Source organism: Camelina sativa, chromosome 5 (genome assembly GCF_030686135.1).
Source record: "Camelina sativa cultivar CO46 ecotype springtype chromosome 5, ASM3068613v1".
NCBI classification, from domain to species: Eukaryota; Viridiplantae; Streptophyta; class Magnoliopsida; order Brassicales; family Brassicaceae; genus Camelina; species Camelina sativa.
In genome coordinates, this window is record NC_141884.1 from 27,126,720 (window position 1) to 27,146,050 (window position 19,331).

Below are 19,331 nucleotides of genomic sequence, written 5' to 3' on the forward strand. Positions count from 1 at the left end.
ATCGTACGTACCACATCTCTTTACATTGCTTCTTCTTTTTTTTCTCTTTTATAAACTATTTTGGGTATCTGACAACTAGTACTTACATGGATATGAATGTGATGTCTATCGACTATCGTCCAATGCAATTTGCAAAATAAACATTATACCGTTCTGATTTTCTTTTTTAAAGACTATAGTTAAACAGATCTATATAAATACGTTTATTACCATGAAATATAAACACATGGGAAAAAATTGTGGTTTTGTGTTTCTTTTTTTTTAGTTGTTGGCTCGGATTAAGTTTTTGTGTTTCCACAGAAGTTCTCTCTTTTTTTCTTTTTGGAGGAAGAGTGAATCTTGCTAATTTCTATGAGATATTTCCCATTATTATTTTCTCATATGTTACAATTGTGCATTTCTTTCAAAATCAATTGCATATATATATATATATATATATATTTCATATATGTTAATACTTAATAGTATTGTCCAAATCAAACTAGGAATATATTTGTTCAAGTAATCAAATAAAGCAATGACTGTAAGATGCTTACTGATTTATAATTTTTTTTTATCACAAACTTTGAAGAGTACTAATCAGCAGTGGTTGTGTTTTGGCAGTCCAAATTAATTCCTAGTAGGTTCATGTTGGCAGTTTGAAATATTATGAGATTTTAGATGGCAAAAAGATTCGTGTAAATGGTACTTTAAAATATGAAAGTACGATTTGATTATATTCTCTTTTCTTTGTTGTACGTTTGATATTAAAAGTAGAGGAATATGATTCTTGAGTGTGGAATCTTGCCTTCTCTACCACGCTTCATGCATGTGTAAGCAATATAAAAAGGTAGATGTATGTTTATTTCTTTTCAACTTTGAAACTCACAAGACAGTTTTCTTAATTCTCTCCCTTGGAAAATGGTGGATCGTCATGGTGGGTACAAACGCGACGAGAAGAACCATTATGGTTTTTCTCATCACGATCTTAGAGCTGACCGCGTAGTTGCTCAGGTAGAGAAGTCAGTCAATATAATTATCGGTCATAGACAAACGCAAAGGCAGGCCAGTTCAAGGGAACAAAATCAATCGGGTTACAAAGGCACCACCTCAAGGGAAGAAGGTAAAACGAAGGAGAAATACACAACTATGAAGATCCCCAAATGGAAGCATTATGAATCAGAGAACAAGTTAGGTCAAAAGGAGAGCATGAATGAAAAGCCAACCATGATCGTCGCTGGTGGATGGGTCAGGCCAAATAGAGCCATGTGGGCTTCACCTCCAAATTCCTCAAGCTCCAAGTCACAAAAAAATAATTGATTATCTGAGAGAAGCTGGTGAGAACATATATATGTATGAACTTACATGTTCAAGTTTGGGAAGTAGACAAATGTTGAGAGAGAGAGCTAAGCACGTCTTTTCAAAACATTCGTTGTGAATCAGCCATGGAGGGTGTGGAGTGGCATATACTAGATATGCGCCTAGATGGGTGAATTTTATAAGTTTGTTATATGTAATAAATATTGTACCATGGAGTCGATATATTTATGTACTGTATATTACGTGCGTATGTAATATATGGAATTCAATAAAACTTACGAGGTCAAAAAAAAAAACAAGAAAAACTTTTCTTTATTATTTTTGATATCTTTGGATCAACCGCGTCTGATTCATAATCAATCTCTAGTATGCGGTTAACACAATTTCTCGAGTCGAATTCCGATGAGAAAGGTCGCACATGTGGACTTTTAACCACTTCACTAAAAACACTATTCCGTAAAATTATCTTTATTTGTTTTCATTTTTTTGTTGTAAATTCATTTACTTCAAATGATCGTATATATATTTTTGAATGATTTAAATCAATATAATTTAATTGTCAATCCATCTTGAATGGTGGGATCTGAAATTAATAAATTCCAAGTATATAAAGTTTGATTTTGAAGTTACTTTAAAAATATTTAATTTGAATGGAAAAAAATAAGATTAAAATATCCTAGAGTGGAAGTTATCAACTATAGGCATAACTAGGTTATGTAGATAATTTGGTTTAGAGAAATGATATAAAGATTATGACTTGAAGTTTTTCTTTTATCAAAAGTCTGTATTGAAATGTAATATAACACTTATTCAAAAAAAAAAAAAATTAAAAGGACACCTAATTTAAAACAGAGGAAATAATCAATACAATAAAAGAACAAGATGTTTCTCTCTAGAGCATGACATATCAATTTTTGTATTAAAGCAGAGACTGACACCTCAGTTAAAATAGGTAACCAACCAAATTATAAGAATTAATACAACTCATCATTTTTTTCCAGTAATAATCCTCGGTTCCACGTCACTTTGTTGACTCGTGGTGTTCGATCGGAGAAGATGGAAAAATGTGACAACCCGTCCGTGGACCCCACTAGCCTCACTGCTAGTTGCCCCCATAGGCTGGCCTTGCAGGGCATCGATCTTAACCCATCACTGTGAATATCCAAATCCACAGTAGGTTATTGGTGCATCAGGCGTTCCTCGAACCCTGGTCCCTCACCCTTTAACAACCTTCCCACAGACAAGTTGCCACCAATTGACCTGCAGATCACAAACAGAACATGCTGCAGAGACAGTCTCCCTTGACGAGCCTGGGAATCCGCTGTGACATTCGCATTACGAGGAACAAAGGATAGAGAGAAGGATGAAAACTCCGCTTGGTCTATCTTGATATCTTCGAGGTAGGGTGTAAAAGCCGGCCAGTCATGAGGAGAAGACACCATCTTCACCAAATCAGAACAGTCCGTATAGAAAGCCACGTCCCGATAGTCGTGTCCGATCATGCACCGCATAGCCCAAATAAAAGCTTCTACTTCAGCATGTTATGGAGATAAACTGCGTCGAAGATTGGTAGCTCCCATATCTGACCCCGAGTGAGGGGCAGAACAAACCCAACCTGCACCTGCATAAGTATCTGACTCCTTCCAAGAGCCATCAACAAAACACCTATAACCTGTAAAAGAGGCAGGAAGGGAACGTGGGGGCCCCCTTTGTCGAGAATCAGGGGCAGGTGAGGTATGAGGTTGATCCCCATCCTCAACCTCCACCTGAGCCTGCAACCAGACAGCTGCCTCCCCCTCCACCAATCAAACAACATCCAGGGGTTTATCCATAACATTCTCAAAGACACAAGCGTTTCGCTTTTTCCAAATATACCACATAATCCACGGAAAGGCGACTATCTGTGATCCCGGATTAGCAGAACCCAAGAAATGATCCACATTAGCGTATACGGACTCCGTCGGAAAAGAAACCGAACCTACAGGGACTTGAGCTAAAGCCCACACCTGTCTAGCCGATGGGCACCAGAAAATGGCATAATTAATTGTTTCTTCCTCATCCCCACATCGGACACACCCAGAATCACACGCAATACCGCGACGCCGCAGGTTGGCCGAAACCAAAATACATCCTGTCAAGACCTGCCACATAAAATGTTTTATTTTCGGTGGACATGAAACACCCCAGACACCCGCAAAAAGGGAAGTAATCTCTGGACCCACACGAGAAACCCTAGTAACCTGTGAACTTGCAAACCGTTCCATTTCATACCCAGACTTAACTGTATACTTACCGGTAAAATGCCAACCCATGGAATCAGGTAGCCGAGTATTCCCTAAAGGGATAGCCCCTATCAGATCAACATCTTCCGGGGCGAAATGCTCCTTGAGTATATCAATACGCCAAGAATTTGTGTGACACTCAATTAAATGAGAGATTTTAAGAGAAGGATCCTTAAGAGGACCCTTACTGGTCGCTGGTCTTGGGGATTGAGCCGGTACCCATGGGTCCGTCCAAATCAAAATGGACTCCCCCGAACCAACCCGTAAAATAAGCCCTTTATTAACCAAAGTTCTAGCGGAAGTAATGCTTCTCCATCCATAAGAAGGAGAATAAGATCGTATCGGTTCCAAAGGATTGGAATTTCGATAGTACTGCCTTTGAAAACCCGAGCAAACAAGGTATCTGGAGCCTCAATCAGCCGCCACAATTGCTTTGCCAACAAAGCTGAATTAAAAGCATCAACATTCCTAAAACCCAAGCCCCCCAATTGCTTACTGCAACAGAGCTTATTCCAAGCTAACCAATGCATCCCCCCAGACTGTCCTGATGTACTCCACCAAAAATTTGCCACTGCACTCGTGAGTTTTAACGTTATTGTTTTCGATAACCGGAAGCACGACATTACAAATGTCGGAACCGCCGTAGCTACAGACTTAATCATCACCTCTTTTCCCCCTTTAGAGAGAAGTTTCACCGTCCAACCCGTCGTTCGACCCTGAAGACGATCACGAACAAAAGAGAAAACCTTTGTCTTTGACCCACCCAGACTCTCCGGTAACCCTAGATATGATCCCATTCCACCCAAATTCGTTATCCCCAAAACCCCCTGCATCTCCGTCCATATAGCGTCATCCACCTTATGACCAAACTGGATTGAAGATTTAGCAAAATTAATTTGCTGGCCCGAGACTGCCTCATATTGTTTTAAGATATCCAAAATTACACCACATTGAGCTCTATCAACCTTGCAGAAAAATAGACTATCATCCGCAAATAACAAATGCGTAATTGGGGGACATTTATTCGCAACTTTAATCCCTGTAATTAATTTATCCCGCTCAGCCCTCCGGATATTTGCCACTAAGACCTCCGTACACAGAAGAAACAAATAAGGTGACAACGGATCACCCTGCCTTAAACCCCGCTCTGGGACAATCCTGCCATTGGGTTGCCCATTGAGAAGGACCTTGTATTCAACAGAAGTTACACAAAACATAATTCTGGAAATCCACGTCTCTCCAAAGCCCATTTTCCGTAACAGAGTCTCAATAAAACCACATTCCACTCGATCATACGCCTTACTCATATCTGTTTTGATTGCCATAAATTTACCTTTACAGGAAGGATTTGTCCTTAAACCATGAAACATCTCCTCAGCAATAAGGATGTTATCCGAAATCAAACGTCCTGGAACAAAAGCGGATTGTGTTTCCGAAATAAGCTCAGGTAACACTACTTTTAAACGTTGACACATGATTTTTGAAATAAGCTTATACCCCACATTACAGAGACTAATAGGTCGCATCTCCGCCATCCTGGTAGGCTTGGCCACCTTCGGAATTAAACAGATATGCATCCTATTCAAACTTTTATCAAAAACCCCCTTTACAAAGAACCGGTTTACCATAGCCACCAAATCCTGTTTAACCACTCTCCAAGCCTTCTGGTAAAACAAAGTAGTCATCCAGTCCGGCCCATGGGCCTTATCCGGGGACATCAGAAATAAAGCTTTACGAACCTCCGCCTCCATTGCCGGTGCCATTAACCTCTCATTTACCTCATCCGTTATTACCATCTGCACCTCACGAAGAGCATCCTCAAAATTAGACAGATTAATAGAAGTAAACAGATCCTCAAAATACGATACCGCCACGGTGCAAATATCCGTCATCCTTTGTTGACCAAACATTATTCCTATCGTAAAGGCCAGTGATTCGGTTCCGAACCCGTCGCTGCTTTGTTTGAGCTTGAAAATACTTTGTGTTTTTATCCCCCACCCGCATCCATTGGTTACGACTTTTCTGATACCAATAAATTTCCTCATCATTATAGGCATCCGACAGACATGTGGTTAAATCAGTAATGACCTCCTAAGAAACCGCATCATCAGCTTGAGCCACCGCCAACTGGCGCTTAAGATCCTCAATAGTATCCCGTCCGAATGGAACTTGCGTTTTAGGCCAATGAGAAATAGCTCGTCGGCAATTTACAATTTTGTCCACAAAAGTTGTCGGACCCACATCTTGTCCCCCATTCCAACCCTGCGAAATAGTCTCCATCAGACCCGCCTTACCAACCCAACGACGATCAAACATAAAAGTTCGTCGCCCTCGCGGTCGCTTGGCACCTATATTCACCACAAGCGGGCGTGATCCAAGGTGATCCTTGGTAAATATTCCGTAACCGTATCCGGAAACAAATCGTGCCAGTCTTCATTACCCAGAGCCCTATCTAACCGGCAACGGATTGGTTTTTTATCACGCCAATCCTTCCAAGATAAACAATCTCCCAGATACGGGAATTCCAAAAAACCACAATCCCAAATCATCCCATTAAAGGAGAGGAAGGAAGAAGCATGACGAAGCTTCCCCCCTCTCTTCTCATGATTTCCTGTTAACTCGTTAAGATCTCCAACAATGAACCAAGGAGTCGATCGAGCAGAACTGATCCTCAATAATCTTTCCCAAACGAGGTCCCAATTGGAACAGGATCCCCAAAAATAAAAGTTAAATGAATAACTTGACCATTATAGACAGCCTCAACATCAATTAAACGGTTGGACTCAAATAAAATTGATACATTAAAAACATCTTTATTATAAAAGAGGGCCAACCCTCCACTACAACCAATTTGTTCCACAGTTTTAAATTTTTATAGCCAAAATAGCCTACAAATTGTTCCAAAAAAGAAAAACATTGCTTAGTTTCCATAAGAAATAAAAAATTTGACCTATGCTTATTCCATAAGTCCCGGAGATTCCCGATACTGACCTTGTTTCCGAGACCTTGACAATTCCAACTCAAGATGTTCATTTAAAGACCATCGGTTTTGGTGGTTTGGACCCACCGTGACCTCCCTTAGCCCCTTCCTGAGCCTTAAGAGGATGATCATTGTCCCCAAGGTTTGAACAGATGGAGGAGGACGGCGTCGTGGAGACAAAAGCAGAGCAGCATTCCGCTTCTTTGTGCTGACCCCCCGAAGAACCAAATGCCCTTTCCCTTTTTTCCCTTTATCACCTTGAGCTGCCTGAGAATCGCTACCAATCGGTCCACCCCCCCCCCCCCCCCCATCACCTGCAGCCTCCGAGACCACCCGTTCTTTGTCCTCCCCCTCCTCAGCCAGCAAATCATCTTCCTCTATGCCAAAAAACTCCCCAGCAGCCTTTTCCACCACCATGGGTTCCGTGACAGGATCAACAGAAACTTGCAGCACCAAAAATCCAGTAGAAGAACCCTGCACAAACGAGATATCCTCACCCAGGTCCTTTTGCGAGGCAGCCTCCTCGCCCAAAACTGCAGTAGAACCACCGGGCATCAAACCCTCCTGCACCTCAACAATTTCCTCCTGTACTACATTGCCACCGACCGTAACCATGTCAGGATGAACAGACTCTGAGCCCAAAACCACAGTCTCCACCGCCCCAGTTGGTGCATCCACAATCTGTCCTTCTTCGCAAAGGCCCTCCTCCATACCAGTGCCACTCATGGCCCCTTCCTCAACTGGAGGATCCTGAAATAACGCCTTTTTAGCTGATTTCTGTTTTGAATGGCTCACCTCTGCCTCCCCTTCCTCCTCCAGAACCGGTGGCATAACCGGGACAAACTTCTGACGAGACTGTCCCCGAGAAAGATCTTGCCTTCCCTTATGCTCCTGCGGATAACCCGAACCAGCAGACCCCTTAGACGAACCCTTTCTGCGTGTTGAAGACCCTGAGGGAGGATCTGTCCTGGATTTAGAACCCCCATATTGAACCCCATGGTGGTGACTCCTAGGGTGACTACCAGAAGATGAACCCCTTCTCGCATCAGCCAGGACCGCCCCCTTGTAACTCATATACTGATCCGATTCTAGCGGCTCCTCCGAGGGAGAGCTGCTACGAGACACACCCTTCCCCTTCGCCAGAGGACAGACATCCTCAGCATGGCACAAACTATTACACTTCTTACACCAACCGTGCAACCTCTCATAAAAAAGTTTCACCACCGTGACTTGTCTGTTAAAGAACTCGATGTCCGTCTCAAAACAGAGAGGCTTGAGCCCATCTATTGTCACTTGCACCCTCCCTCTGTCAGCATCAACCGCCTCTACCACCCCCAAATCCGACCCGATATCCCTAAAAGTAGGTTCAGCCCAAAACTGTATTGGAACATTAGAAACCCGGACCCAAAATTTCAGAGATGATGGATAATTGGGGTCCACCACTGGTGTCCACCTCACCAAAGACACCATCCATGAATCAAAGTGATAAGGCTCCTTAGATAGAACCTCAATAATGTCTGCCTCCTCGTCGAAATCAAATTGAAACTTGCCTGATCCGAGATCCGTACCAGCAACTCTCCCCTCCACCTGCCATATGCGTGGCAAGACGACCAAAAGAGACTTCATCTCTTGCAGCTTTGGGTTAAAACACCTCCCAACCACCGTTTTGGAATAGCCAGCAATAAGCGCTGAGTTATCAAAATAAGATATCTTGATTCTGCGCCTTGGCTTGACCTCGCCTTCCGATGAACCAGCCAAACCCTTTCCCATGAGCCCTGCTTGTGACATCATCGCCCACCCTCTCCAACAATAGAAAAACCAAAGCAGAACAACCGCAGAAAGATGTAAGGAAATAGAGAAGAATGAATTGTGTTTCAACTCGGGAATTCTCCACTCCTTTATATACTGAGAAAAGAACCAACCAAACCCACCAAAGTGATTACCCATTAAAGACAGAATCAACTGATTCAACTCCCGTATAAGCCTGATTCTCACAAAAGAGGAAACCAAATCCATTACAGACAACAGACAGAAGAATCTCCCATCTTTAAACCCAAATCTCAACCAATAAAAACTATGTAACCCGGTCCGTAATTGTGGCAAGTCCCACACTAATCGTATCCCCAAGAGATAACACAAACTCGCTGAAATAACGAGAGCCCTATCATTAAAACCACGCGATCCCCATAACCTGTGACCTGATCCCATCGTACCACGAAGTAAACAACAAACACAAACCCAATAATTCCTTTCCATAACAACCTCCAAACAGAAGAGTCATTAAACCAAAAGAACCTGATAAATCTGCCAAACGTATCCAGCAAATCCACTCGAAGATCCAAAACAATTCCATGAACCCCGAGAACAGAACTTTTCCCAATCCAACCACCATCACCGCAACAATGATCCCCCAATCATAGCTCAGTGAATCCCGTGAAACCACCAAACCCAAATGACCCAATAAAGCCAACGGAGAGATTATCTTCTCCAAATCAAAAACCCAGAAAGATACTGCACGAATCCAAGATTCGTGTAGAGACCACCTCGCAAATCCGACCTCATTAAGATCCAATATACTCAAATCCCCCAATCGAAATCCCCTGAAATCCCCTTGTTTCCAAAACCTCAACAGCAGCAAATAAAACTCGTCCTCCGTGAGTATAGAACCGAGTAAACTCCATAAAGCGAGATCTTGAATTAGATCAGAGAGGCACCGCAATCTCTACAAAGACCCAAATCGCCAAATCACCCTCCAATAACTCAAATAGATCCCTGAGAAAATACCCAAAAATTGGAAACTGGAATCTACCACAATGAGAACCAATCGAACCCCATGAAGACCAAATCCCAACCAGACAACACCCAAAGGACTCATGGTCGGGCTCAAAACCCTAGAGCTATCGCCATCGCCGCTAGAGAGAAAAAACGTTTTTTTTTAATTGGGATGGTTGTTGATGAATTTTTTACATGTAAAATAATTTGTAATAAGTTGTGAAACGTCTTTGAAATTTGACAATAATAATATTTGTAATGATGAGTATTTGGCAAAAATTTTGGTAGAGTATAATTTAGCTTTAGATTATTGTAATAATTGTTATAATATAATATAATAAAAATATAAATTAGTGTATGAAGGTAAATACAAATATAATTTTGGTAGGGTATAATTTAGCTTTATATTATTGTAATAATTGTTTTAATATATTAAAAATAGAAAAATATATATAAATGTATGAAGATAAATACAAATATGATTTTTTCTCTAACTAAAATTATTTATATATTTACTTCAAAAAATAAAATTTCTTTTTATAATTTTTAAAAATTGTTTAGGTTTAGTATTTATTTTCTTCAATGATTTTAGTACTCGCACTTCATGTGATCCTTATCTAGTGAAATAGAAACACAAGTTTTTATTTTTTTAACTATAATTATTAAATATTTTTCATATTTGAATATTGAATATCTTAAAATTTCAAAAAGAACTCATTAATTTTAAGTATAATTAATTAGACTTAGAAAATATAATTAACTTGAAAAAAAAAATATAATTAACATCATTTTCCAAGCTGCATCTACATATATCTGCCAGAGCACCCACCCCCACCTGTCTTTCTATCTTTGTGTTCACTTTCATTGGAATCTCAGAAACGTTTCATTTATTTTCTCTAAGTATATTTAAAAAAAAAAGAAAACTCTCTCCCACTTGGGTTCATCACTCTCACTGTACCTCCACATCTCTTCGCTCCAACAGCCTCCGATCTCTTCATAAATCGATGGCTTCTTCCATTGCTGCTTCCACTTCCCTGCAAGCTCGTCCTCGCCAACTGGTCTATTTCTCTTCTTCCCTCTAATATCCTCTTTTGATTCATCTAATCGTGTGAACAGATCTGATTGTTTCCTTTGCCTTTTATGATACGGATCTCGATCTAGTTATATGGTAGATCTAATTCCAGAATCGTTTGCCCAGCTCTAGTCCGACTTTGATCTGTTGAAATGGCTGCTTTGCTCGATCATTTGTAATTGGAATAGTTATCTTCTAAGAATTTTTCACTGGAAGTTTTAGTCTGGTCGATCTGATCGTTAACGGCACACTTGTGAACATTGTTAGAATGCAGCGATTAGTTCTTAGTTGCTTCTGTTTAACTATTTGTTTGGTAATTCAAGCAACTGAGGAGCTTCGGTTCTCGCAGATTGTTTTGCTATTTTTTTTGGTTTTATTTGATTGCTTTTGCGAGTTTTGTTTTGCATTGTACTGATTGAAAGAGATTTGTGGAATGATGATTGATTGATGATTGATGGCAGGCGATTGCGGTAAATCCGATAGAATGCAATGCCTTTGGAAGAAGCAATCTTTCTTTTAAGATTCGTCAGCTTCCTTCCCGCTTGACCGTTTCCTGCGCTGTAAGACTCTCTTCTTCTCTCATACATATATAATATGATGCTTTCCGATTCACCTTTTACATCACAAAACTGTTACTTTAGAAGTTTCAGCAATGCGTTTTGTTTTGTTTTTTGTTGCTTGATTTGGTTGCGGATAACAATATATTATTGATTAATCGGTTGTTGAACACAGGCTAAACCTGAGACAGTGGACAAGGTGTGTGCAATTGTCAAGAAGCAACTCTCTCTTGATGATACCAAGAAAGTTGAGGGTGCCACCAAATTTGTTGATCTCGGTGCTGATTCTCTCGACACGGTAATTCTTTGTCTTTCCTCCATCCGCTTTAACAACAACCATTGGTTCCAACTCCTGATGCATTATATAACCAATGCCCCTTTGTCATCTTTGTCGCTTGCATATGCTGTGTTCATTGTAAAAGCAAAACTTTGAAATATATATATATATATATATATATATATGCGTTTGACATTTTCTCATGTGTATGATTTCACAGGTGGAGATTGTGATGGGACTAGAGGAAGAGTTTGGGATCGAAATGGCTGAGGAGAAAGCACAGACAATCACCACAGTTGAGAAAGCAGCTGAGCTCATCGAGGAGCTCTTGTTGGAAAAGGCCAAGTAGAATTCGTTTATTACCCATTAGCAACAACGAAAACACGAAAAACCAAACCCCAGTATCATCTTATTGTTTCGTTAGCTATAGAGCGATTGTGTCCGTTGAGACTTATTCTATTTTGGGGAAATTATTACAAGACTTTGTATTTCTTCTACAACTTTTTATTCCACCTTACAAGTTATCGTTGCTAAGTTATCAAGTATCTTACTGCTTATTTATCTCTGGTAATTTTTAACTGCCAAAGTTTGATTCCTCTTGTAACATGATGCATTTTCAAAATTAGCTTAACTCAAGAATATTGAAGACTTGTCGTGTTCCAATCTCTGTTGGGGATACACTTAAAACTTAATATGAGTAGATCAATCATGCTTTTACGATTTATCTAAAGCAAACTGAAGTGTGGCTTACGGTTGATTTAAATCGATAGTTTTTATTTCATTGGATTTGTTGCTCAAACGGTTTTGAAAAACAACTATAGGAAATTCATCTCTTCAAGTAAATAAACTTAATTAACACTCAAATTGCTAAATCATTAGAGGAGCATCATTATGGCAACAACATTGAACATTATGAGGAGAAACAGAAACAATATAACATGCTCCACCTCTCAACCCTCTTGCTCGACAAGCCGGTAGACATTCATTGACTTCCAAACCTGGGCCGAATACACTGAGAAATGCAGTTCCCTGGATCTTCTACACGTATACAATCCACACAAATATGTTATATGATTATATAAATGACATATATCAACGTTGGAACTATTTTTTTAATGGAAGATCTTACAAACACATATATAAATTGCACACTTGAATGTACAAGACTACTGGCTATTATCAATTTTATTTTTCTATAACATCCTGTTCAACTATTGATATTAAAATGATAGTAAAAGAAAGAGATGTATTTTTGTGAGAAATCACATACCTGCAGAGGCTATAAAGTCATTCTTGGACAATGAAACTGTCAATGTTACTACAAGAAAATAAGCAATGAAAGTTTTTGTGATACCCATATATATATATATATATATATATATATATATATATATATATATTTAATATTTTTATTGAAGAAATAGAGATGATTTATAGTTTTCTAGTTCTTCACAAAAATATCTTATTATATATGTGACTCTTAGTCTAGTAAAGTATTAAATTTCCTCCGATATTGTTTTTGGTTACTGTAAGTGAGATTTCCACATTTGCTAACAACATGTTATTCTAGGTAAAAATATTAACATTTTCCGTATAGTGCATGTCCTGATTCAAATAATTCAACATTATATTACTTGGTTAATTCAAAGAAATATAATGTTAGTCAAAGTTATTTGAATAGATGAAAGATCTGAGCATACCATAGAAAGTCATTTTTTAAAGTACATTTGACTTCCACAATTCTTTGTGACTATATAAAGGGCAAAAAGGGAAATAAACGATAAGGAATGTAACGGATAATTTTGAGTAATGAAAATGCAATAAAATGTAGAGAATGAGTCAAAATCACAGATCTCTCAACTAAATCCACCTCTCTTCACAAGCTCTCTTATGTTGCCGCCAGTGGCGGAGCTAGAAAATGAGTTATCAGGGTCAAAAAAAATTTTAAGAGGTTAATTATGTTGTTAAATTTTTTTATAGGGATCAATTATGCTATTTTAACAGGATTAATTTGATTTTTTCCCCTAAAAATTCACCAGAGTCATTTGACCCACATGATCCTATATTGGCTCCGCCCATGCTCGCCGCACTTCACGGTGTCGATATGTCTTGGGCGGCGTTTCACGCTGTCGAAGTTGTTTCCTCTCCACGGTTCCAACACAAAAATATCGGTTACCAAGCAATTATTCAATCGTTTCATGAACAGATAACCTACAAAAAAAACTGAGAGATTTAATATTAAAAATAAATAATTAATTAGATAATCAGGATAAAATTAGAATTTTGAATTTGTTAAAAAATCATGGATATTATAATTATACTAATTATTTTGGGTTTTAAATGACATGTTTTTATTATTTCGTGTATTTTTATTCTAATCAAAAATAATTGAGTATTAGATTGTTTAGAAATGCAAAATAAAATTTCATTATTATATTAACTATATATGTATATAATATATTTTGTATTTTTAATCTACTATAGTTTTACATCAATACATTGTGTAGTGTATATATAATTTCCATTGTTTACATATAGTAGTTTATCTATATATACATTTTTTTATAACAATTTGTGTCAGCTCGAACCCCGCAGGAGTATATTTATTAATAAAATCTCTCTTCTTAAGTTATGCACTTATGCTGATTTGGAGAAGGTAAACTCTCTTCCTAAGTTATGCTGATTTGGAGAAGTAATTTTTTTTTTTAACAATTTGTATCAGTTCGGACCCCAAATTTTTTAAAAATTAAATTTATTATCAACAGTTTACCTTCTCCAAATGTATATATAGATTATTTAGATTGTATAATTTTAGTTGGATAATAATATGTGAAATAAAATAGATAAATATACCAAAAGAATACATAGAGAAATATTATACAATGTATCATTTTCAAAACTTAGAGAATGACCCGTGGACAATTATTTTATATAACTAAATGGGAAAATATTCGATTGTGTATGCACATATAGATAATATTGTTTATCATGATTGATTTTGTAGGATAAAAGATTTTGCCAAATATCAGTTTCAGAAAATAACTTAACTATCTTGAAAATATTAGTGAAAAATATACAAACAATCTGAATTGTATGGAAAGTTTATCACCTATAAAGAGCTCGATCTCTTCTTAAATTCACATTATTTTTCTTTATTTAATATAACTTTTCTTTTCTTTAAGTAGGACTATCTGGCTAAAATGGCCAATAAGACGAAAAAAAAACGATTTGGTTATCATAAGACTACCATAATAAAAGAAAAATCTGAAGTAAATATTTATAGGAAGATATGACATTAAACGAAATTACATTAAATAATTTAGATTTTTGTAGAGTTTTCTTAAATTAATTAGATTCTAGTATAAAATAATTATTCATAATCACGTTTTTATTTTGCTTTAATTGCGAGATTTTAGTTATCACATTAACTATCTTTTGTTATAAATTGTCTAATTTGGAAACTAATTAATTATAACCATAAAAGATTTTAATTGTAATTACTGAATTTTTTAATTAGAGATGTTTCTTATTGTCAACAAATTAAAATGTAATTTTAATATAGATAAATAATTATAGTTATTATCTAAAAAATATAAAATAATTTGAGAATAATAAAGTAAAATAAATAATAATGACTTTAACTGTATAAGAAAACCTTATATTTGAGAACTGAAATAAACACCATGACAAAAAAAAAATAACTACATTATAAAAATTCCAAGTATATGATATTACAAAATATTGATAGTGCTTTGTAATCCAAAAAGAAAAAAAAAGTATAATAAACACTCTATTGTTTCTCCATCATTATCTTTTTTTTTTTCTTATAAAGATTTCCAAGATTTGGAGACAGATTCACGAGTCAACATATGTTGATACAGATCTAAAAAATCATGAAAAAGAGGGTTTACCAATTATGTAGTTCTGATTGCTGATATATAATCAGAGTTTCGGTGTATAGTATTTATAGGGTGAACATTAGGTTGAAGAAATAAATATTTCCAAGCAAAAAAATCTGATTTAATAACTAATTAGGGAGTAAATCATTGTAATTTGTTTTTTAAGGAATATGGTAGGGATATGATATCTTTTGGTATTTAAATTTGTTTCTTTAATTTGATTGTTAACATATCTTAAGGTAAAATAATCGAAATTAATGTTTGGAAATCGAAAATCTCAGCTGATATTTTTAGCAATTAATAAATTATTTATTACAAAGATTTTTTGGAATTTTTTTTTCAAAAATCGCATTCTTAGTATTATTTAAATTAATTACCAAGTTAATATTTAATAATTAATACAATGGCATTCTTGTAAATAGGTGGCAAGTTCAGGATTTATTTGCTAAGGGGGGTGTATTCAACTTGACATTTTAGGTGATTTGTATAAAAGTTACAAATACTATGTTATTCAATCATGAATTTTAAAAAGTCTCATGAAATCCACTGTTATTGAACTGATGATTTAAAAATCTACTTTAAAATCCAATGTTATTCAAAACAGTTTGTGAATTTGGATTTTAATAAGTTTTAGGAATTCTGGAGGATTTGAGAGGATTTGTTTAGTTAAAAATACAGAAATCTAAATCTCACGGTTTTAGGTGGGATTTGAAAGAATTTTACCATAAATCATATCAACTTCCTTAAAATCTATCAAAATTTCAAATTTTCTAAATCCCATAGAATTCTCCAAAATCATTGTTTCAATACACCCCCTAAATGTACTTGCAAAATGTATATATAGATTAAACATCCACACAAAAATAATTTAGAATTTTTATGACATTCTTCTAACACTGCACCGTCTCTCCTGCAGAAATTCGTCGCCTAAACATCGATCTACCACATTTGGAAGCAGCACAACAACTTGGTACACAACCAAATCTTCGTACCTCTCACTACAATCTCCAAAATTATTCATAAGAAGGTTAGAAACATCATCATTGCACGATTGATAACACCTAATACGATCTCCCTAGGATGGAACTCCGATGAAAGGCTGAAGACAAACGGATAGTGATGAGATTCGATGGTGATGGTGCGTGAATGATAATGTGGGTGGATATGGTGATGATCGAGTGATAAAACAATGATGAGATGGTGAGGATTGTTTCGATGGTTATATGGATGGTAGCAAAGTGAAGAGTTTCTGAATCACAAAGTGTATAGAAACCTAGAATCCAAGAACGCATTCAAGGATTCGAATTGAGAGAAAAAAAGTTTAACAATACTTGTTCATACTACTTCTTCGCTAAAGAACAAAGAGGCGTAGCTTTGGGGCTTTATAATTAACCCTAGGGCTCGGCACTCCAAGCAACAGGAAGTTCAAAATAAAACAACAAGACGTTTAAAGGAAATAAGAAAACAGCAAAACGTCTAGGTGACCTGTAGTAGTACAGAAGTCACTTGTACTAGTTTAGAAGTACATTATTCCCCATTGGTAATGACTTCTAGATAACTCGACGTAGTGATCCATTTGCCTCATTAAAAACCATACTGAGAAAACCCATTGGGACAAAACTCAGTTATGGGAAAAAGAGTACAAACTTCACACCTAAGTTATCTAGTTATCATTACCGGGTGAAGTCTTCAAGGTGGATATGTTGAAGACTTGGATCCTCGGTAGGTTGAATGACCCGTCAACTATGAGTGAGTGAGCTTCCTTGGCCATCTCCTTAGCTCTTGAACGAGTGATCCTTCCCACCATCTCCGGTTTCTCTGCAGCCTCTGGCTCCGTGCTTGCCACGATCATGTCATCCTCCCCCTCTTCAAAAGGATTTGTCCTCAAATCGGAATCTGCATAGTAAGGGAGCAAGTCAGAAACATTGAATGTTGATGATATGGTATACTTACCTTGAAGATCAATCTGGTATGCATTGTCATTGATCCTCTTGATGACTTCAAATGGACCATCAGCTCGTGGTAGAAGCTTGCTCTTCCTCTCTTCTGGGAACCTATCCTTGCGTAAGTGAATCCACACTAAGTCTCCTTCTTCGAAAACGACCTCCTTCCTGCCCTTGTTCGCATGCTTCTCGTATTGCTTGGTCCTTTTCTCTATGTTCTCCTTAGCTTTAGCATGTATCCTCCTCACCTGTTCATCCTTTTCTTTGCCATCAAAGCTACACTTCACACTTAAAGGAATCAAGTCTAGAGGTGATTGTGGATTAAAACCATAGACAATTTCAAAAGGAGAAAACAGAGTAGCAGAATGCTTAGCGTGATTATATGCAAACTCAACATGTGGTAGACATTCTTCCCATGATTTGAGATTGCTTCTCACTAAGGTCCTGAGGAGTGTAGATAGCGTCATGTTCACCACTTCGGTTTGCCCATCTGTTTGCGGGTGACATGTGGTTGAGAATGATAGCTTGGTTCCTAGCTTAGCCCATAACGTCCTCTAGAAGTTTCCTAGAAACTTTGTATCTCGGTCTGAGACGATTACTTGAGGAATTCCATGTAGACGTACTACTTCCCTGAAAAACAAGTTAGCTACAATAACAGCATCGTCTGTCTTGTGACTTGCAATGAAGTGAGCCATCTTGCTAAACCTGTCAACCACTACAAAAATCGAATCTCTACCATTTCTGGTTCGAGGTAAGCCAAGAACAAAATCCATAGAAATATGAGTCCAAGGTTGAGAAGGGATAGGGAGAGGAGTGTACAAGCCGTGGGGCTGTACCTTACCCTTCGCCATTTTGCAGATATGGCACCTAGAATAAACCTTCTCAATGTCCTTCTTCACTTACGGCCAATAGAAGTGTTCTTGCAGTCCAAGTAGAGTCTTTGACACTCCAAAATGTCCAGCTAGTCCACCTCCGTGAGTTTCTCTGATCAGCAGCTCTCTCATGAATCCTCTTGGTATACACAATCGGTCCTTATAAAATAGATATCCATCCTGCCTATAATAGTTTTCAAAAGCAAACTTATGGCATTTGCCATAGCTCTCAGCAAAATCGATGTCAGTCTCATAAATTTCTACTATTTCAGCAAAACCTTCTAGCTTGGAAGACAATGTAGAAATGAGAGTGTACCTCCTGGATAATGCATCGGCCACTACATTATCCTTACCTTTCTTATACTTAACCGTGTAGGGAAAAGTCTCAATGAACTCCATCCATCTGGCATGTCTCTTATTGAGGTTCTGTTGTCCTTTGAAATGCTTCAGGGACTCATGATCAGTGTGAATAACGAACTCCTTGGGCCACAGGTAATGCTGCCACTTTTGAAGAGCCCGGACTAAGGCGTACAGCTCCTTGTCATATGTAGGATAGTTCAACGTCGATCCTCCCAGCTTCTCACTGAAGTAAGCTACTGGCTTCCGATCCTGCATCAAAACAGCACCTATACCCACTCCGGAGGCATCACATTCAATTTCAAAAGTTTTCATAAAGTCAGGAAGTAAAAGAATAGGGGCAGTGATAAGCTTCTCTTTTAAGGTTGAAAACGCCTTCTCTTGTGCTTCCTCCCATCTGAATCCTACATCCTTCTTGACAACTTCTGTAAGTGGCGCTGCAATAGTACTGAAGTCTTGGAAGAATCGCCTGTAGAACCCGGCTAAACCATGAAAGCTCCTAACTTCTGCCATGTTTTTGGGTGTTGGCCACTCCTTAATAGCCTTGACCTTCTCATCGTCCACTCTAACTCCTTCTGCACTAACAACAAAGCCTAGAAAAACAACCTCAGTAGTACAGAATGAACATTTAGAAAAATTAGCAAAGAGGGATTGAGAACGAAGAACATTTAGAACTTGGCGGATGTGTTCTAAGTGTTCTTCTAGACCTTTGCTGTATATGAGTATGTCGTCGAAGTACACAACCACGAAGATGCCTATGAAAGGTCCGAGAGCATGATTCATTAAACGCATGAAGGTGCTTGGAGCATTTGTGAGACCAAACGGCATGACTAGCCATTCGTAGAGCCCTTGCTTGGTCTTGAAAGCTGTTTTCCATTCATCTCCTTCCTTCATTCTGATCTGATGATACCCACTCTTCAAATCGATCTTTGAGAAGACTGTTGACCCACATAACTCGTCCAGCATGTCATCTAATCTCGGAATCGGATGTTTGTACTTCACTGTGATATTGTTAATAGCT

At 37.7% G+C, this 19,331-nt stretch overlaps 2 protein-coding genes across 2 annotated transcripts; both read left to right on the forward strand.

The window, feature by feature from the left end:
- The first annotated feature begins 762 nt into the window (after positions 1-762).
- On the forward strand, positions 763-1,604 carry LOC104787334 (uncharacterized). Its single transcript, XM_010512901.3, has one exon. It carries the CDS (start codon positions 901-903, stop codon positions 1,297-1,299), a length of 399 nt encoding a protein of 132 aa, XP_010511203.1. The 5' UTR covers positions 763-900; the 3' UTR covers positions 1,300-1,604.
- An 8,516-nt stretch (positions 1,605-10,120) lies between these two features.
- On the forward strand, positions 10,121-11,777 carry LOC104787335 (acyl carrier protein 3, chloroplastic). Its single transcript, XM_010512902.3, has 4 exons — positions 10,121-10,391; positions 10,867-10,965; positions 11,138-11,260; positions 11,460-11,777. The coding sequence occupies exons 1-4, from the start codon at positions 10,338-10,340 to the stop codon at positions 11,586-11,588; spliced, it is 405 nt and encodes a 134-aa protein (XP_010511204.1). The 5' UTR covers positions 10,121-10,337; the 3' UTR covers positions 11,589-11,777.
- Positions 11,778-19,331: the final 7,554 nt, after the last annotated feature.

Coding starts and splice junctions, on each gene's coding strand:
- LOC104787334 (XM_010512901.3), top strand. CDS start 901: ATGGTGGATCGTCATGGTGGGTACAAACGCGACGAGAAGAACCATTAT.
- LOC104787335 (XM_010512902.3), top strand. CDS start 10,338: ATGGCTTCTTCCATTGCTGCTTCCACTTCCCTGCAAGCTCGTCCTCGC. Junction 10,966..11,137: donor GCTTGACCGTTTCCTGCGCT/GTAAGACTCTCT, acceptor TGTTGAACACAG/GCTAAACCTGAGACAGTGGA. Junction 11,261..11,459: donor GTGCTGATTCTCTCGACACG/GTAATTCTTTGT, acceptor ATGATTTCACAG/GTGGAGATTGTGATGGGACT.